The sequence below is a fragment of the Lingula anatina genome, chromosome 1, assembly GCF_051362555.1.
Source record: "Lingula anatina isolate TDL-2025a chromosome 1, LinAna3.0, whole genome shotgun sequence".
NCBI lineage: Eukaryota > Metazoa > Brachiopoda > Lingulata > Lingulida > Lingulidae > Lingula > Lingula anatina.
This window is the reverse complement of record NC_141767.1, coordinates 24,856,749-24,878,643: the sequence shown is the minus strand read 5'-3', so window position 1 is coordinate 24,878,643 and position 21,895 is coordinate 24,856,749. Positions and strand designations below refer to the sequence as shown.

At 32.9% G+C, this 21,895-nt stretch overlaps 1 protein-coding gene across 6 annotated transcripts; it reads left to right on the top strand.

Moving 5' to 3' along the window:
* The first annotated feature begins 47 nt into the window (after window positions 1-47).
* Window positions 48-15,826, top strand: LOC106160659 (uncharacterized). Of its 6 annotated transcripts, XM_087002458.1 has the most exons (27): window positions 48-191; window positions 676-822; window positions 1,065-1,201; window positions 1,823-1,837; window positions 2,290-2,307; window positions 3,311-3,588; window positions 3,812-3,962; window positions 4,433-4,594; window positions 4,957-5,066; window positions 5,333-5,423; window positions 6,635-6,655; window positions 7,507-7,538; window positions 7,717-7,808; window positions 7,964-8,093; window positions 8,514-8,591; window positions 9,177-9,319; window positions 9,593-9,768; window positions 10,205-10,288; window positions 10,485-10,651; window positions 10,840-10,955; window positions 11,219-11,426; window positions 11,800-11,907; window positions 12,278-12,521; window positions 12,765-12,861; window positions 13,358-13,464; window positions 13,631-13,761; window positions 14,185-15,826. In XM_087002458.1, the coding sequence occupies exons 2-27, from the start codon at window positions 698-700 to the stop codon at window positions 14,215-14,217; spliced, it is 3,054 nt and encodes a 1,017-aa protein (XP_086858584.1). In that variant the 5' UTR covers window positions 48-191; window positions 676-697; the 3' UTR covers window positions 14,218-15,826. The 6 variants fall into 6 exon arrangements, with proteins under 6 accessions (XP_086858584.1, XP_086858585.1, XP_086858586.1 ...); XM_087002459.1 differs by lacking the exon at window positions 1,823-1,837; XM_087002460.1 differs by lacking the exon at window positions 2,290-2,307.
* The last annotated feature ends 6,069 nt before the right edge of the window (window positions 15,827-21,895 follow it).

Here is a 21,895-nt window from a genome sequence, read left to right as displayed (position 1 = left end):
AATAACTCCTTATGAAAAACATTTTGAGAAATCAGAATTATAAACTAAAAAACATATCCTTAGCAACCTCGTTTGCGGAGCCTGTGTACATCATGGCGGCACCCACCTGCTGACAAATACACAACGACGAAGAAAATGAAGATCGAATTTAGGATTTTGTGACCTCCAGTCCTATCAGCCAAAATACAACTGTAAGCAAAAGCCTAATTATTGCGAACATATGTTTGATATGCATTTGATACGTTCTGTGACTTTGGCAAAACCTCAAATGTACCGATTATCTTGAATGTCGCCGACGGTTTACATTCGAAAAAAAATGCTTGCCCAATGTTCAACTACATTATACAGTAGGTGACCCAGAGGATAAGGAAAATATATTCCTGCAGAAAACTAGTCTGAAGTAAATGCTGTAATGTTAAGTTTCACTTTTATGATAAAATATCATTGGGACGTCATGTCTCAATGACAAATAACGGGGATGAAAGGTGACCAAAAAAGTTGGGGGGAGAGGTATTCAAAAAAATTGAGAACCCCGACGTACAGATGACTTGCCAATTGAACATCATTTCACAATATCTTTTATGTTTTAGAACATTATAGTGCATTAATCATTATTGTGCTGACACACGAATTTTAGTTCTTAAGTACACATGCTAATGATATATTTCTGTACAGAGTTAACTAATCGGTCCACACCATGAGTTCCTCAAGTGAAAGAAAAAAGAAAAGTCGGAAGTCCAAAATACATCCAGATACTGGACGAGGTGTTGTAAATGGAGGGTTTGAAATGACCCCAGTGGAGAGTGAGGAGGATAATAACAGGTCTGTGCAAGTTAGGTATCAATAACAGTACTAACTTGTAGTTTAAACATATTGTGGAGCAAGGAATAATTCATATCAGATTAATATATCATAATAAAATTTTAAATATTAAATGATTATTAAAACATTAAATATTATAATTTTTTTAATGTATTGAAATGCATAAGAATCTGGTGAAAGAAATGTAAAAAATATGTGTACACAAACTCAGTGTACTACAGTTGTATTATTTTTATTTTCAGAACTTCAACCTTTAAGAATAAAATGAAAAACAATAAAACACTGGCAGTGAATGCACTCAAAGTGATATCAAATGTGAGAGGCAAAGCATCAAAATGGGCTCATTATGTAAAGACAAGGAGAACTGCTAGGAAAAATAGTAAGTTTAATTTTTCACCCTATCCTTATTCTGTGTGTCATAGTATGGATAATATATTTGCTCATGATTTAATGTACATATTTTAACTTTTTGTCTATAAAATCAGCTCTGCTCTTAGTATGGATAATATTTCTAAATTATGAATTTTGTGCACAGAATTAAAAAAAGTTTTTTTGGCCTGATTGGATTTTTTATGTTTGTCAGTCAACCTGTATGTTCCTGGTATTCCATTGAGCAGGCTCCTTAAAATGAGAGAAAATAATCGCATCAGTCAGCATTTCATGAAATGTAGGCAGTTTGTCATTGCAATGAGTGCAATTTAGTGTTAAGTGTGTTACTGATTCTTTTGTTTGTTTATTATTTTTTTTAATCAAATTTTGATGGAGCTCTGTTCCAATGATTGTGTGGTTTTATACATGGTCTTTTTGAAAAATAATATCATGCCATATATTTTTCTCTCCTGTTATAAAATTGAAGGCAAAAAAGGTGACAAGTTTTTATCATTATTCAGTTATGTTATCACAGTGTATGCATGCATGCATATTATTATTATTTTTTTTTTTTGTCAGTTCATTTTTGTTTCATGTTTATTGTACTTTGATTTCTTTCTTTTTTGTATAGCCGACACATATGAAGGTATATGATTGCAGAATATGCATGTAACTCACATTATTGCATTTAGATGGCATTAACTTTAAAGATGAAGGGCATATTTTCTGAAGCAAAATTAATAAACCATAGAGATGGAAAATTTTTATACGTTCATTTGTAGCAGGAAGAGAATTATGAGGCTAGTAAACAAATCCACCACTGTAGCAGTGACTAAGTCCCTGAAAACAAGCTTGAGGATGCAGTTGTTTGCTAATAAATTAGGTGAATTGTAGAAAATTAGCAACATTTATTTTTCAAAATGTAACTTATCAGTAATTTCTCCACTTGTTTAAAAAAATTAATTTTGCTATTTTTTTCAGTTGAAAAAGAGAAAAGTCTTTATGCCTAATCTGAATGCAAAATGTGACATGCATGTGTATTAGTAGTTGTACATGCAGCGCTTCTTTCTATATCTTCCCTTTCTTTTGTTTATCCAGATATAAGAAAATGGAAAGGTAATAGATACTGCTTTAAGCTTTGTGATGCTTCCTAATATATAACATTGTGTCAAATTTAAAATTTGTTTTCCCCAGAGAAACTGTTATATATTGTAAAATGAATGTAATGACATAACCTTTCTCTAGCCTTCCATGTAATCACAGTGTCTGATACATGTACATACCCCATACACTGATTGTTTTTGTATTTTATCTAAAATGACTTGATCTTTATTATGACATCCTGCATTTGCATGGATTCTCAACACTGCTGCACTCCACATAAACAATATTATAATGATAATTAGACACAGATGTAACTTTTTGTCCTAACATTCCGTTTCACAAAATGTTTAAGGTTTTAGGACTTTTATTAGTGTGCAAAAATAGAAAAGTTGACTACATTAAGTAAACTTTGTAATATTTGTCAAATACCTTTTGGGGAATGTTTGCAGTCTTAGCAAAATTCTTGGCTTCTTTTTGGATTCTTGCATATTTGAAAGAAGGATTTTTACCATGCAAATGAGGAACAGTAATATTGTGAAACACATCGCTTTGTGAATATGTTGCTACAATTTCACAAAATATAACATGTATTGTGTCCAGATTTTGTATAGAATGCAAGGCACATAGATATATATTTGACTGACAGCTTCTTTGCTGTTTTAATATATGAGCTTGTTACTATGCCATGCCTCTATTGTTTTCAGTGTTTTAGAATATGAATTGCTTTTTTCACGCTTGGCAGTTTTCAGAGTAAATTTATCTGTTTTATGAGGCTTTGTTATAAAAGTTTTTTTCAAATATTTATGAATAACAACTAATTGTTAATTTGCATTTTAATACAATCTATTGATTGATAAATATGTTTAATTTTCTCATTAAAATGTGAATTTTGTCTTAACTTACAGAAGAAAAATTATCTTTTAAATTATTTTTTGATGCAATACAAAAATACAAGAATGCACATGTAAATTGTCCAAAGCAGTTCTAAAACAGTTTTGATGTATATGTACTTCAGTTGTGCATCATGAGGGAGATAATGATAAAGAAGACCATAAACCTCAAAAGGATATCGGCCTGGGAGAAGTAGACCCAGGATTTCTATCCAAAGTTTTGTCTCAGGGCAGTAAACCATCATCAGTGGAACATAACAGAGCACTGATTCACTATTTTGCCAAACTTGGGTGTTCTGGAGACGAGAATGAGGCCATTGATTTAGACTATGTAGAGGACTTGATCAGGGCAGGAGCACGTGTGGACTGCACAGATAAACAGGGGCAGACAGTACTACATGAGGTATATGGTTAAAAGATTGCGTGCTAGAATAAAGTGAAGCAAAATATGAAACATTTTCAGTTATACATTATATATATTTTTCATTATTAAAAATTTAAATGCTGTTTTTTTCTGTTTGTTATTAACAGCTTGGTTTGATATTACATTTTAAGACAATTAAGCCTTCTGTTTTTTTTTTCCTAGTTAGTCTAGTAAGTATATTTTATTTATCTCTTTGTTTCAGGCTGCAAGAGCATGGCATGTAGATGTTGCAAAGTTTCTGATTGAACATCATGCCAATGTTAATCAACCTGATGCCTTTGGAAGGACACCGCTCCATGTGGCAGCTTCTGTTGATTATGCAGAAATGGTCAATTTCCTTGTTGCAAATGGGGGTCAGTATTTGATTCACATATATAAACATATCACCATTCTTGATTTTCTTTTGACATCTATACAAAACTTTTTTTTCCATTTAAGTATCACAAGGGGGAAAGGGGTCATTAATCCATCACTACTCTTTACTCCCATGTTTCCTCAGAAAATTCCCAACAGAAGTTGCAGTTTAGGGCAAATTGAAGTACTTGTATATGATATGTACATTTGTGGGCCATTTCTCATTGGGCGGGATCAACAAGCTGTATCTACATTTTAAAAAAAAGGGAGAGGGGTCAATGTGGTGGTTCTTCAGTCCAACAGCATTACTGTCATAAAAATGCAATGCAGTTTATGAAAATTGAAATAAATATGTTATTTCTATAGTGCATGATTCAGGACACTCAACAGCAATTTGATCGTAAAACTGCTAACTATTTCAACTTATTTTGATAACAGTTAATCTGTGATAATTTGCACCTTTTTAAAGCAAACATTGAGGCCAAAAGCAAGGAATTGCAGACACCTGTCCATTTTGCCGCTAGAAATGATGCTGTGAAGTCCCTCACTGCCCTAATTAAGAATGGATGTGAATACAAACAGGTTAGAGATCACAAGCAGAGGACACCTTTGATGTTGGCAGCACAGCTTGGTAAGTTTGCATTGTGTCATGAGAATTAACATCTATAACACATGGACAAATGTAATGCAGAGGTGAAAGGAAAAGTAAGGAGATTTACTTGATGATTGCAGAATACTCCATGAAATGCTTTTTATTTTGGCTGTTTGGATAATTGTTCTTTCATGTCCAAAAGCTGCTCCACAATTTCCTTCAATTCAGAAAACTGTATCAATGGCTCTGCTGCACATTTCATAGTTCCTTTGGTCATTTTTGGAACCTCCATGAATTATCTCATGTTTCTCTCTTTCTTCCTGACTTATCCAGTTAAAACTTACCCAGCTTGTGCTTGATCTATTTTGTTACTCTAGTGGCATGTAACATTTAATTTCCAGATCGCAGTGAGACAGCTCGTACACTTATGGAAATGGGAGCTCCAGCTGGCGTGACTGACTGTTATGGAGAAGGTGCAGTAGCTTGGATGATCACCAAGATGGCACCAGTAGTAAGTGTAAAACATTAAAATCTATTCGTCTAAATTTCTTAGTTTTGATTATTTATAACTTGTCTTATCTTTTTTTTTTTTTTTTTTTTTTTTTTTGCTCCATACAAAATCATGCTTTTTGAGCATAACTTTTATATTCACTGTAAATGTACTGATAGGATATATTTCTCATAATCATTTTACACAATTTTGCAATGATTTGTACTTTCTTTACTTAATCAGTGTTATTTAAAATTGCAATTTTCAAGAATGCTAACTTTTTTTAGGCTAAAGTTGCTCTGGACCAGTTTCATGTGAAGGATCGAGCTAATAGGAAACAATATTATTATCTTAAACATCTTGAGCCCAGGAAACCAGGTAATTATATATGAGTGTGAAATGTTACAAACATTTTCCTGGTCTGTTTTTAAACTTGTCTTGCTACTGTCATGATATTTGCAAGTTTACAGAGGGAAATCCTGTATTAACAGATTTGCTCCCTTGTTTAATTTAAAAAATTTGCCTAGTGCTTCAAAAACATGCTTATACAAAGTTTATAGAAGGAAATCCTGTATTAACAGATTTGCTCCCTTATTTAATTAAAAAAATTTGCCTAGTGCTTCAAAAACATGCTATTTAATTTTACATAACATTCTTACAGCATATAATGCCTTCAGAAAATTTTGTTCATTTGCCTTGTATTCTTTTTTTTTTATCTTTTGTAATGAAAGCTATTATAATTAATGTGAAATCAAGTTGCATGGCTAGTCCATTTCTTGTATATATAAGAACTTCAAGGTTGATTTCCAATGACTGAGGGGGAGTTTGGTCTTAGAGTCAGGAAAGATAACAATAAACTATATGTACTGGTCATTTGGGAGTTTGGGAACTTCTCTGCATGATTTGAAAGTTAAGATTTAGAGTTCAAATGCTAGAATCTTCAGATTGCACTATAGACATAAAAATCTACAGAATATTTCAAAGCCCAAGAATGCTTTAAGCTTACCTAAATTTACATAGGTTCTAGATATTAGGTTTTTTAAAATAATGTTCTGGATATTAGATTGTAAAAAAGGGATACATGTAAAAGTGGAATTTTAGCCCTTACTGTTCAAAAGCCATGAAAATGGCCTCTGTGTGTTCCCCAGCCAGTGTGACCACTTTTATGTCATCATAGAAAATTATTTCAAAAAGAGTGGAGCCAAGGCTAAATTTAGGGCTCTTGGTTGGCAGGAGGTCATATTTGCCTACCTTTCATGGTCTCAAACAAAATTGAAGGGATTTTCTTGTCAATGCATTCACAGGAGAAGTGGGTGAACATTTAGATGTAATACCACCAAATGTATAACACAGAAGACTCTCATGTAGCTGTTAGAGTAATGCACTTAAATGTTCTATTTGGTTGTCCTGGCCTTCTTTAAAAGATCACAGTTTTGTTGCTATATTTACCATGTCTTATGTAAATGCTTTGAGATCTTTTAATATTTGTAGTATTAGATTATAATGATAGATAATATTGTGCTGGGTTAACTGCATGACTTGCATACTGAACCATAGCTTTATGAACATGATTCTTTTACCCTTCACAGACCATGATGTAAAAGACACAGGTAAATTTGGTTTTATGTTAACAACCTGTATCTTGTGTTGTCAAACTGTGCAACTTTAGTATAGATTGTCACTGACTTTCTATTGTGGTGACAGGATCTTACCAGCTATTAGATATATGGAACACAATAGTGGAGATTTAGCAACATGGGAACTTGTTTGTTATATTACTTTCCTATTAATCAATATTGGGAGGAAAACTGTATTTTTTTGGATTACATAATCAGCTAGGAGACAGTCCATGCAAAATTTTGTTTTCTTTAACATGTTTTTATTTAGTAGTACTAAATGGACATTAACATTTTGCATTGTAAACACGGATATTTTTAATGCAGAGTACTAGAATAAGACTAACATAGATTATTTAATGCAGAATATTAGAGAAAAACTAATGGGATAACTCCCACACTTAAGCAAATGCTGCAACTTGCACATACTAAAACCTTTTAACACAAATACTCACTACTGGTATATACCATCTTGAACATGTATCTTATGGAATTGGTTGAGGTGCTTGGTTGAGGTTTCACTAGAGTGTTGCTGTTGACTTAATACTTATAGATGCATGGGTAATTAAAGCCTTCAGTGTCATGATTCACTCGTTTTTATGTGTGCAGTTAATGTTTTAAGAAATGGTATTTAATGATCATTCAATCCTTGATTTTCTGTTTTCATTCATATTGAATTTCATGTATTTTTCTGTTATACTTGCTATGGATATGTATATTTTACAATTGACAATATGAAACTAAAGTAAACATATATATTATTAAGGGGAATCTGAACCACATCTTAGTGTTGGAACAGATAAAATAACAATTCAACTCCTTTATTAGTTTTGTCTTTATTTCAGGCACCGAGACAAAAGGCTATCCAATGACTGCAGTAAGTAAAGCTTTAAAATGCTTGATTAAGATTCAGTGCACAGTTACTTCTTTGATATTTCAAGACAAATATGTATCCTGGTTCATTTAATAAATTAGACATTTAATAATTTTTAAATTTTGTCATTGTGTGGTGTCTTAATTGCAGCAATGTGACAAGTGTTTGTTTTTCCTTGCAGATGCAGGTTGCTGTGAAGTACCGCCAATATGACATCCTCATGCATCCAGTCATGCAGAGGCTTATTGCTATAAAGTGGAGAAAGTTTGGAAGGTCAGTCAATGATACAGATAATTATATTCTGTTTTCATGGATATTCCAGCGATATTTTTTCATTAACAATATTTGATCATATGAAGTTGGAAGGTTCAGCTGAAAGCATCAGACCAACAAAGTTGCATCATTAAAAATGTTTTCTTTTCATTCAGGACCTCTGCAGTCTTCAACACTCTTGTCAACCTGGTGTTTATCATAGTGTGGACTGCTATTGGTATTATTAATGGAGAGAATTCCTACATATACAATCTGCCAGACCAGTGGTGGAGAATTTTGCTTTATGTAAGTATATGATTGATAAAGATAAAGTAGGTGATTAGTATGTTTTGTGATTGGTTATCATAGAATTTTATTACAATTTAGTTGTAAAAGTTCAAGAATTTTATAATGGCCAGAGTGGTATGTTGGATATCAAAAACATGATCAAAATTTATTTTAGTTGAATATATTATGAGAAAAGTAATTATTGTGACTTAGATTGAAAACAGGAAAACTTGTCTTGGATAGTTATTTCAATTTGCACTTTATATGAAAAATTAAATTTTAGTAAACATTGCTTTTTACATTTGTACCATACTAAATTTATATATTTAATAAAGCTGACAATCTTTTCCAAATGACATAAGGGGAGTACTTAATAGGAAAGAGTTCTCTTTAAGGAAGTTTTCTATTTGTTTTAATGTAGTATCTAATTGGTTTCAGTGTGTTGGTGTACTCTTATGGATACAACAGATAGCAGAAGAAATGCGAGAAATCTATGGATCTAATAAAGAGTTTCAGGTATCCAGTTTTGGTTACATACAATATTGTAGCAAAGAAACTTTGCTATAAACTAATGTCCCACTAATAGTTGTAGTAGTCTGCACTTTACACTATTTACATCTACACTCTGCAGTCAGTGCAGTCAGAGATTCATTGCTAATGGGAAATATGTTTGGTAATGGGAAAATCTTTCCAATGTGAATTTTATAGACAATTTCTTTTAGGTCATAATTTCTTAAAATACAACATTCCTGTTGAGTGATAGCAACGAAATTGAAAAGCAGGCAGGCAGCTCTATTCTATGGAGTAAAAACAATACAAATACTATATAGAAATATAATTTTTTTATGATTATTCAAGTATGTATCAGAAAGATTGATAATTGTACCCACTGAAACGATTGAGTCATATATTACAGTGCATGTACAAATGTATTTTTCAAAATCTTTTGTGGCTTGTCTTTTCACACAAACCTCTCTCTGCAAAACTTTTTAGTTTTATATTAATTATTTTACAGATGAGGTAAATATGGCATCCTTCACTTTGATCTAATGGGTATTCATATGTTTAATAAACTAAAAGTGATATTTGTTATTTTATCAGCAATGGAAAAGTTGGAGAGAAGATGATCTACAGAAAGAAATAGACAACTTTTGTCATCCACGTTGGCCAGAGGAAAAAGAATACTTGGAGAAAGAAATGGAAAACTTAGATGAGCAGAAGGCAAATTATTGGAGTAATTTTTGGTAAAATTGTGCACGCACACACACACACACACACACACACATGCAAACACAAGTATGTCAGTATGTCTAGGCACATACGATATTTCCAGGTCAGGATCATGTGAATTAAATGACATTTATTCCACAAAAGTTGTCAGCACCTTGAAATGTCCTAACCGATTTTTGTAAAACCATTTATAATAACCTAATAACAAACCGTATGTGTATGTATAAGTTTGTCTTTGATATAAAAATATATGTATATATCCCATTCATTTTATTTTCATGTTTCAGGAATGTGTTTGACTGGATTTGTTACTTTTCCCTCCTGATTTCTATTATAATTCACCTTGTGGATGTATTTGCCCATACCGCAATGCTGTCTCGCTGGCAGGTACGGATCAATGCTTTGTCCATCATTATTATTTGGCTACGTCTGATGAAGAGTGCCAAGGCTTTCTCATTGCTGGGTAAGTACCACTGTGTCAGTTTTATCTAAGGGCTCATTCCCATGAAACCATTGTTTCATGTAGATCAAACTCCACAGCGACTCCCGATGATCAAATTAACACACCTCCTCTTGTCTCCAATGTATTTGTATAATCACCAGCTTTTCTTTATTCTACTCAATGCCAGGAGGAGGCATGTTAATCTGTTAATCCATGGAATTGGATCGATCTATGTAGAATGTGGAATCTTGAAAGTAAACTAAGTAAACCGAAATTAATTCCCCAGACTATAAATTTTTTATCTGTAAATATGCTTGGGTAGATACTTGAGTCATAATATACATTTGTTCCACATGAGTGTGGAAATCCCTGTAGTCATTACAGACCAATGCTTGCACATTGCAGTTGAAAGTCGGGTTAAAAAATTACCATTATTGGTGATTTTTTTAAATTTTAGGTCCCTTTATTGTTATGTTGGGTCACATTTTGGGGGATGTCATCAAATTTCTGTTCCTGTACTTGGAGTTCTACATCCCTTTCTGTAAGTATACCACTTGATTATCTCAGGCTCTGTTTTCTTGTATTATGATAACATTACGTAAATGCTGGAACTCCCGTGTTATACGAATGACGCAGAAAGATTTCTCATCTTACTTTCTTGACTTTGATCATGGACATTGTTTAAAAACCTCATGGTTCCAGTAATTCTCTCTCTCTCTCTCTCTCTCTCACTACAGCTTGTGCATACTGGATGTTGTTTGGTGGGACAAAAGTCATAGATGATAGTACACTGTTTCCCAACCCATATGGCAACCTCACTGTCCAAGCAACAGGCTTTCAGGATGTGGGAGAGCTTATATTCAGCATGTTCCGTCTTTCTATGGTGGATGATTATGACTATGAGGTAAATATTAAAGTTTTAAGAGTGATATACTTTGCTTCAAATCAAAAAGTGCTGCTTGGGTGTTGAAGTAAAATTGAAGTAAATTATGCCTCAGTTCATAATTAAAGCAACTGCATGTTCTATTACTGTATGGTGAATTGAGGTAAATTTTTAAAAAGTCATGAATGTATTTCTTCTGTCTCTTTCAGGGAATGAGAAAGGCTGATTTTATGTTTGCTGATATTATGGTGGCAGCTTGGATGGCTTTATCAGCCATCTTGTGCTTGAATCTTTTCATTGCATTGCTATCAGATACTTTCCAAAGGTACTGTGTCATGCTGTTTTTTAGGCAGAAAATATAAGTCAGGTGTAAAATTACATGTTTGTATTCTTTTGAGTCCATTTGATTTATGCTTGCTTCATGTAGCAAATGCAAATCCATAGTTATTCTATACAGTTGAATCAGACTTCTCCTACTTAAGTATGCAAAAATGGGCATGTGGCTGTGTGTGTTTGTGGATGTATTTGTCTTCAGATTAAGTGCAAGCACCACTTTATTTTTCATATTGGTCTCATTGATCTTCACAGAGTTTACGACAATGCCCATGCCAATGCTGTGATGCAGAAAGCCATTCACATTCTGACTGCAGAAGAAGGAATGTCAAATAAAAGAAGGGAGAAATTCCGTAGATACATCCATGAGGAATTAAATGGGGTTGAAGAAACATATTATGATGATGATTTGACAGCAACTGATGGGGAGGAAGATCTCAAGAAAGTTACCATACAAATCAAGGTATCCAGATGTGCTGCCATTTAAAGCAGTGAAATGGCCGGTTTACTCATGATCAGTTCATTTACAAAATGACATCCCTGTGTGTGTGTTTAATCTCAGTGATATCTGAGTATATAATTTGAGTGATTTCAGTATTTCATGGGTGAAAATTTATACCTAGACTGGATAAATCTTGAGATTTGTGCTACTGCAACATCAAAACATAGTAAACATTCCTTTTTCAGTTTTGTAATCTTGTTATGCCAGATATACGCACCTTTCTACTGCCTATGGCATTTCCCCTGAGAGTGTTGCTAAAGACTTTTTCTTGGGGCTACCAGCTTGGCTCTAAATGTATGTTCTCACAGAATAATAAATGCTATTCCAACTCTAGGAACAACTGGACGACATGCAAGAACAGTGGGAGAATAATAATGGGGGCCATGGTGGAGGTTATTGGGGCAGTAATGGTGGTGGTGGCGGAAAACCTGGTGCCAGAGGGGTGCTCTATCTTATTCTTATTGTTCTTTCATAGTATAACAGTTCTGGTGATTGCTCCAACTAGACACAAAACTTACACTCTGAAAGGAAACTGTATGGCTAAACCTGTGGTTATAGCTTTCTTCTTCGACTAAGTTTCAATCCACATTTGGTATATTTTATGGTTGTAGCAGGAACTATGTTCAAACAGTGCTTTTGAATTATTTTTAATGCAATGTTATTAGTAATAATATTTTTCATGTGAAAAGGGTTTTATGGAAATGACTTCTATAGAATAGACCAGGTTCAGTCTCCATGATTTATAAGCAGTGTTTTGTAGCCAGGTTCATTTTTATGAAGCTGACTTACATGTGTTTTTGCTACATTTCTAGGATGGTATTGACTCCCTCCTATCCAAGAAAGGAGGAGGCAATGATTATGGAAATCCCAACACCTATGATGAAAATACAAGGAGTTGTGTCTCATTGGAAAAGTTTGAGAATGAAGTTGACACTTTAAGAGAAGAGATACGAGGGATCCGTGACCGCCAGGATGACATGATGGACAGATTCAAGCAGGACATCACAACTATAACAAACCTGTTACAGAACATTGTAGCACACCAAGTTGGACCAGGTTATGGTTGAGATTTTTTATATTTTCCTTGTGACTTTAATTATATTAGTTTTGACCACTTTTTCACAATGATTTAGGATTGACATTTAAAAATTCATCACCAAAATGTTACAGTTTTAGATTATCAATGGTCAAATAAGGAACAAAGTATTTAGCACAAATATTAATAACATCCGTGCAAAATAAGATTTAAAAAAAAAAAAACTTTTTTTATTAATTTATTCTTACATTATCCATTTCCAGGCATTTCTCCTCGCCCAAGTTCCCACCTTCCTCCTCTTGAGGCTAGACCTGGGCTTAGGATGTCTTCACTGCCAGAGATGGACAACCTCCAGCAAGAGTGAGTGCTCCAATGATATTACTTTCTGTCAAAATTGTTATTTCACAGAAAAGTTGCACAAAATACTTTATGATCATTTTAATTACTTATGGCAGGGCATGGGGGCTTATTTTTTAATCAAGATGAAAAAAGGTTTGTGTAAACCATCATACAACTCAAATATGCCCCATTCCTTCATAGATAAAAATTCTCTAAGATCACACACACAGGATTATTATGACAAAAGGTGGTTGTGGATGATGAATAAGGATTTGAATTAAAATTGAAAAAGAGCAATTGGAAACAGTGTTTTGTTTAAATAAAGAATTATGGTTGAATTGATATTTAGTATTTATATGATTTATCAAAAGCAGGGATAAAATCTGTTTTATTGGGTATCAAGGGCAAATGATTTTCCCTCTTTGCCTTTAAAATGCAGATGACAATTGACTGTGGTGTTTTACACATTTAATTTGTTCATGAATACATTATCTGAACATTTTAATTTGTGTTACAGGCAAACAGAAGAGAGGAGAAGACGCAAGGAATTGAAAAAGTTAAGACGGCAGATGAAAGCTGGAGAAATTCCCAATGTTGAAGATGCAGATGGCACACAATCAAGAGGTCTGTATGATATATTATCAAATTTTGAAAACTCAGGAAATTTTCATCATATCGGTAACACAGCTTTCTTTCCTCAAACTTGCCATATTGTGAGACTTCACGAACCACATCAACCAAACTGCTCCATCTTTATGCATTTTGACTTGAATTATTTCTCACCTTCCAGCCAGTACACATGGACCATTCATAAGTTCCAAGGAGCCATTGATAGAGGTATCTACAGAGTACACTGACCCTCCCCAGCAAGGAGAAGATGACCAAAGGATGCCTGATATCAGGATAAGACAGACCGTTTTGGTAAGAAATGCTTAGTGTCAGATATCTGCCTTAGAGGAGAAAGTAACTACATAGTTCTTGATGAGTTACTAATTAAAGGGTCTTATTAGAAAACGTATTTATTTACTGAAGAGATAGAGCAGTATACCATTGCAAAGAAAATTTTCTAAGATACAGTGTACTACTATCAATGAATCCTCACAACTTATAATTTTTGGAAGATGGCTTTTGTATTGATTGCCATAGTGTTAGTTCAGTTCCATTTGTTGTCACAGGAATACTATGGAGAAGTTCGTTTCTCATTTCTGATGAAACATCATCCGATTATTTTAAATAGACATTGAGAAGTAAAGATTTGAAATCCAGGACATTATTTTAATCCACCCAATATACGTGAAGCTGTTACCAGATCTGCAACATTGTCAATGTCAATATTCTTTTCAGAATATTGATAGGATGCCTTCAACTGATGCCTGAAGCAAATGAAAACAGTACAGTGTAACGCTAAAGGATGATTCACCCAGTACCAGTTCTACTTGTTTGGAACTGCTTGTGATCACATGCGACAACTCAACAGGACACAGCCTCACAAGACAAGTGCAATTGAAAGATAAAACAGATCATGTCCTATTATGATGTACTGAATAGACATTTATAAGAATCCTTTTTGATTAAACTTTCTAAATGCCTTGATAAAAAAGGAAAGAAATCCAATATTTTTTATATATATATGTGTGTGTGATTATGTATCATGATTGTTGACATGTTTTAGGTTTGAGGTGAATACACAATATGAGCAGCAAAAAGACACTGCATTACATATATAGCAGTCCAGATATTCTAATCATTATTTTAGTACATTTCACATATAAATACATAACATAAATATGTTTTGTCTCAAATTGACATTAACATTAAGATATTTTTAGAGTAGGATACTATTGTGGGAGTATTGCAGAATTAGGTGATATATATCATGTATTGCTTATGGCAACTGTCTTTAAATGTTATTAAAACACAGCCTTAAAAGACATGCTAAGTCATGAACATGTTGAATTTAGGACATTTATACCAGTTTATTTATCTTTGTTGATATACTACATGCATGTATGTATGTATGCATCAGTTGTACATGTAACATCAGTGAAAAAGGTTGTGATATTTATTATGTTAATATCACTTTTGTTTTGATAAATATATATATAAGATACTTATTGTGTGAACGTTTTAGAGGTTATATCAAAACACATACTATTAAGGGTGCCAATTTTATAGAAAAGTAGCCATATGATAATCAGACTTCCAAACCAAAGGGACTGTTATTTTTTTTATTGTAATTTTTACAGTGGTGAAATCATTTACATTGCAAAATCTATTCAAAACTGAAAATTTACTTATTCATAAAATTTTACTTATTACTACAACTGTTTTGGATGTGAATTGGAATTAAAATATGTTCATTATTTTTGTAGATTTTTTGGTGCATTTATCAGCAGCACCCCTTTTAAAAATCAGTTAGTCATCATGCCGTCCTTATTTAACATTTATTTTGAAGTACAGATTTAATCTTTCTTATTATATCGTCAGTCTTCAGAAACGTCATTATTTTGGTCTCCTGGTTTCAGTTACTGCATTTTTCACTGGCTTGAAGTGATTTTATGCCCTGTCCATCTTTTTTCATCCATCGAATTTTTTTTACTTCTTATTGCACACCTGAAAGTGGGTGACATATTACAATTTCGAGTCAGGGGCAGCCCTGGCCTCTCTGAATTTTTACTTTAATTTTTACTTTAATATTTAAGAAATCGAAAAAGTTGTGAGGTTTTTACTGTTTAATATGTACTGTCTTATTGACCATTCTGTGTACATTGAGGGTATGTCATATATTACGGTTATCATATGAGAAAGAAATGCTTATTGCTATATTCTTTAATAATGTTAATCTGGTACCCAAGTTTCATGGGTGCTGATTTTAAACTGAAAGGGGGAGGTAATTTGAGAAGTACGAAACCACCTGTTATCAACAAACACATTGCTAAACTATAATAATAATGAAGCAATAAATGGCCTGTCTCTGTAAATGGCATCCACTTTGTTCAGTATACTTTTTAAGAAAGTGAAAGAATATCTAATGTACAGTAAAAAGTCTTTAAGACGATCTGTAGCTACCAAATGGTAAGCCAGCATCTGCTGTATTCTAAATTGATGATAATGTAGCATTCATTTTAAAAAATAACATTTTACCAAGGACAGGTTTTAAAATCTGAAAAAGATGGTCCACATCCCATTTTCAAAATAATGAAAATATGTAAGAATTTTTATCATCTTGCATGGGAATGTGGTCAGTTTTTAGTTGTTGGCATGAAGAGCATTTTTTTTTTTTTTCAATTTTTCTGAACTGATCTAAATTGGTTAGGTAAAATCTAAACAAAAAGACAAAACAAGGCAGCAAAGCTGTCAAATGTATAGACAAAAAGCAGAAGATAATAATGCACAAAATAGGATACTGTCAATTCTGATGCAATAATACATTATGCTTAACTGCACAGTCAACATCAAATTTTAATTATGCACAACAGGTAATACTGATGAAAGTAAAAGCATAAGGCTTCAGGCCCATGAGAGTTCAAGTTCACACTTAGAAAATGCCAGAATTAGATAAATGAAAATTTTACAAAAAATTGCGTTAATTCAATAAAAAATGATAATCCAATAGAGCTGGTTTTCTAATTTAAGCTGTATGTCAATCCTAAGAATCATTCTTGTAAGTTGAAAAAATAATAAGTAACACAGTTTTTTCATATAAATCTGAAAAAAAAAAAAACCCTATAATTTTCAGAAGAGTTTACCAATAAAACAGGTTTTTCCAATTGAAGCTGTATTTTAGTCCTCTTTCTTTCCTGTAATTGTGAGAAGAGTAAGTGATGAAATATTAATTTTAATAATGAAATGGAAGTATCATGGATATTAAGGAAATGTGACTGTAAACCAATGGAAGTTCAAAGTCCCCCCTTGAAAATGGCGATATGTGAAAAATGAAATTTTCACTAAAAGCTGTATAATTTACAAAAAATAATAATAATAATAATAATAACCAATGAGACAGATTTTCCAAATGAAGTTGTATTTTAGTCCTATATTTCTTTCCTGTAAGTGTGAGAAGAGTAAGTGATATGGTTTTCCTTTAATGGTCACTATGGAGGCAATGCCCAAAATAGGGCTTTCTTCAATTTTGATGCAATATTACATAATACTTAACAGCATTATGACCATCAATTTTTATTAATAAAATACAAGGCAGCAAAGCTGTCAAATGTACAGACAAAAAACAGAAAATAAAGATGCAAAATAGGTCATTTTGTCAATTTTGATGCAATAATAAATAATGCTTATAATAGCACTGTCAGTCAACACTGAATTTTATAATGCACAACAGGTAACATGGTCAATAACAGGAGTGGATCCAGAGATATTGCAAAATTTACCTGCATAATTATCACTGCTTCCTTATTATTAATCTAGCAGACTGGCATAATCTTTGGGAGTTTACAGGGAAATATCAACAACTGTGCTTTATGTAATCTCATTTAATAACCTATTAATTAGGCAAATGACTTTATAACTCTGAACTTAGCTTAGTGATACCCAAGGGAAATTTACAGACTGACCCTCTCAAAGGTCTTTCAGGCCCATAAGTCACATCTTAAGAAAAGCACAAAGTAATAATGCACAAAATAGGATGCTGTCAATTCTGATGCAATAATATATTACGCTTAACTGCAAAGTCAACATCAAATTTAAATTATGCAAAACAGGTAATACCGATGAAAGTAAAAGCAGGCCCATGAGAGTTCAAGTTCATACTTAGAAAATGCCAGAATGAGAAAAATGAGAATTTCACAAAAAGTTGCGTTAATTCAATAAAAAATGATAATCCAATAGAGCTGGTTTTCTTATTTGAGCTGTATGTCAATCCTAAGAATCATTCTTTTAAGCTAAAAAAAATAATAAGTAACACAGTTTGCTTTTTATCATAACGTTTGTGATGACAGTGCAGGAAGTTGGCTTTTTGTCAATTTTGATGCAATATTACATAATAATTAACTATAATTACCACCATTTATTTTTATTAATAACGTGGTCACTTAGAAAATTTGATTACCACTGGGCTTCATGACCATGGGAGTTCCAAGTCCCACATTGAAAATGCCAATATATGAAAGATAACAACTTCACAAACATGTACAACAGAAAAAGAAACCAATTAGATTGCTTTTCCAACACAGGCTGCATTTTAGACCTGTGTTTCTTTCCTGTAAGTTTTAAGAAGAGTAAGTAACATGGTTTTTCTTTAATGGTCACTATAAAAGCAGTGTCCAAAATAGAGGTTTCTTCATTTTCGTTGCAATATTACATAATGCATAATGACAATTAATTTTAATAATGAAATAAAATTATCATGGATATTCAGACTAGCAAAGGTCTTCAAACCCATGGAAGTTCAAAGTCACACCTTGAAAATGTCGATATGTGAAAAATTTAAGGATGAGTGCAGATAACCATTGGCAAAGTGCCCATCGTCAAATTTTTTAAATAATTTGCTATTATAAAGTTTATGCATATATTTGTTGTGTGAAAAAATATTATTTGGTTTGAGGCATCGTTTGAGGCATCGTATTTTTAATGAGTTATATGTGGGGGTGGAGGTAACCAGATTTACCTGCTGTATGCAGTCTAATATGAATCAGAGCAAGTTATTTCAGCATATATATTGCATAAATAATTTTTTCTAATGAAACTTGTCTTGTGGTGAAAAAAGAGTTATAGGTTAAATAATTGCGATGTGGCACAAGTAAATGGGAAAGTAATTGTTTTTTTTTTTTGTTTGTTTGTTTTTTTTAATCCTAGAGAAGAGAGGGAGGGGTGGTGTATTACAATATTTTCTCACAGAAACCATCACTGATTTCACTTAACTGTATAAAAGTCTTGTAACTAGAAAAACTTGTATCAGCATATTTATTAATTTTATATAACTTTTCTCACAGACCAGCATTTGTTGGTCTAAATAATTATATTGTTAACCAATACACATTTTGTACAAAGCCCTATAGAATAGTAAAAAATGCTAAAAGCAAAAGGCTGTTACAGTAACACAAAAAAATCATGTGTTAAAGCACTCTAAACACCTATTTGGAATGTTTCCATTAACCATACAATAAACAAGGTATAAATTGTACCAAAATTAATAATGATAAGGTAAAAGTAAAAACTAAATGAAAATATAGTACACATAATAACAGTAATGGCCAATAATCTGTATGACAATGAAAATAAATCACCTAAAAAGTACTTCATATATGATAATGTATGTGATAAAGACCTTGTATAGAAAGCAATGCAAGAGTTATTTTATACAAAATATATAAATATGAGAATAAAAAATGTATAATAAACAATAGATAATTAATCAGATGTGCTGTCTGAAACACTTTCTGCCTCGCTAATACTCTCACCACTTGATGTTGGTAAATGCAAGAAGTTATAATGAGACTCTTTATAACTTCTTGGTAAATGTGAGGCATCCTACCTCCCTACCTCCCCCCCCCCCCCCACACGCACACACACACAAACACACACGCGGAAGTTTTTTTAAACCATGCCAGTGCTGAACTGTGGATAGGGGAACTATGGGTCGCTGCATGCCATCTTCTTTCAAGCAAATCAAAGAAATGTTAAAATATTTAAGCAATTATAAATAGTAACTAAAACATTTTAATTTAAAATTCACACCAAGCATATTATCTTTTCGTTATCCTTTCTCCTTGCAAAATCAAAGCAATCAAAAAAAACTGGACAACTCCACATAAATATTAATAGCAAAAATGTATTATCACTTTATCTTTATTGTCATCATCTGTGAAACAAGATATGAAATGAAAGTTTCTTCAAAGTGCATTGTGGATCAGTGTATATTGTGGATAAGTGTTCCAGTGTACGCGGACAAGGTCGTTCAATGACGGCCTGGGGCAGGTTAGTAAACTTCAAGTTGATATCATGTCAACAAGATGCAAGGACACTGTCAATCACAATTAGGGGAGAGGCATGCGTGGTTTCCCTTCAAAAACTATTATAGCCTAACATTGATTCTTCCCTCCGAAGTAAATGTGTGATTTTTTTCTTTTTAAACAAAAAAGTTAAGGTATGAAAACGCTGAATGTATTTCAAACGTAGGTGTATATACAATACAAATAATGAAATCTGTGTCTCACTCTCACACGACACCCCCGCGTCCAAACTGACAGGATGGTGACGACAGCAACGCCCCCAGTCGACAATCTAAGATTGGAAGTCTATGAGCGATAGACTAATTAATGCCAAATTTCCGCATGACAACGATTTATAGACTCCCGGGAATTATTTTCCCTCAACGCTCTTTGTCGCGCTGGCGGTCAATGCAGCATTTATTTCAAAACAAGTTGACCGCAAATTAAGCACGATTTTGCACCTTCAAGTTCCGTGTCACGTTTTCATATCATACATCTTTTATTTCTACAAGTATTCTCTGCCCAAAATGCGTAAAAAAAGAGAGTTATCTTACCAGGTTGTTTAGAAAACTTCTTTTTCCTCCGACTACACGTCTTCTCTCCCGTTCACTTCCAGGTTAAAATGACCACTCAGCTTCGCTTCTAACACCACTACACGTCACTTCCGGGCACAATCAGAATAGAAATAAAATAGAATAGGAACTGCAAGTCTTCAAAATGGTTGAATAAGTTTAAATCAGTGAAAAGGGATCCAAAAAATATTTTTTCATTTTAATACTTATCATTCATCAGCTTTTGCATTTTCCATCTATTTTATCTCAGCTGCTTATGATAAGTGTTTAAATCATCAATTAATTCTCGTAAAATATAAATAGTTTAAGTCATGAATAATCCTTAGATATACACCCAATGCATATTTTCAAAGATGCCAGTGTGTTATTGTGATGTTATACAAGTTGTTATTATTTTAACAAAAGTTAAAAGAAAATGATAAAAAAAACACCAGACTAAGATATGGGTCCCGTGGCAATCTTCCTTCTACAATTTAAGTGTGAATTACTAGTAACTATGAAAACAGGAACTCACAAACAATATTACAATCACCATTTACCGAATCTGTATTAATTATTACTTTCAACCTTAAAACATTTAAGTCAACCATGACACAATCTATAAGAGAATTGAATTGTGTTAATGGTATGGCAACTCCTGAGAACATCTTCAGTTATAATATAATGGCAGTGTTCCAAAACCACGATACATATTAAATACAGGCTTGCTTAAATCTTAAACGGAAAGGAAGTATTATCAAGTGTTGCACCTGCTCAGCAAAGCTGCAAATTTTATTTTGCAGCATCACAATTTCACTAGCACAAATCAGTAATAATTGTTAGTATATTTGTAACATATTTAATATTCGTCATTTGCCTCTAATCTTCGCTAAACATGCATTATTAAAATATTACCACACATATTTATGATAAATGTATGCATATTTGTAATAACTAAATTTTATCATTTGCTACGGGAATGGGGGGGGGGGGGGTCTTAAAAATAAAAATTTTGGGCCGCAATTCCCACAGCAAATATGAAGGAGTACCAGTAGATAAGGCCGGTGCCATGAAACTGAGGGTCCGTGTGACAGAAAGTCCGTCCTCCATATAGTTAGGGTTAGTTTGACCTAAGTAGGTCAAAATCTAGGGCGAGGCTCACTTGTACAAATGAATGGGAAGCGGACTCTCGGTCATGGGGGACTTTCTGGTACATGTCACCGGTGATGGCACAGAAATGGGAAAATTCTTGGTTTTGTCTAGTTTTGCTTGCATTATACATTTATATAAAATCTGATTCTCAAAATAAATGCAATCGGCAAGTATAATGCTACAGGGATGGTTGTGAGGTGTTCTTAAGAATAAAAAAATTGGGCCTTAATTCCCTCAGCAAATATAAAATAGTGCCAGTAGATAAGGACAATAATGGCACAAGGATGGAAAAAATCTTGGTTTTGTCTAGTTTTGCTTGCTATATGCATTTATATAAAAAATTGGGCCTCAATTCCCACAGCAAAAAAAAAAAAAAAAATAGTGCCAGTAGATAAGGATAACAATGAC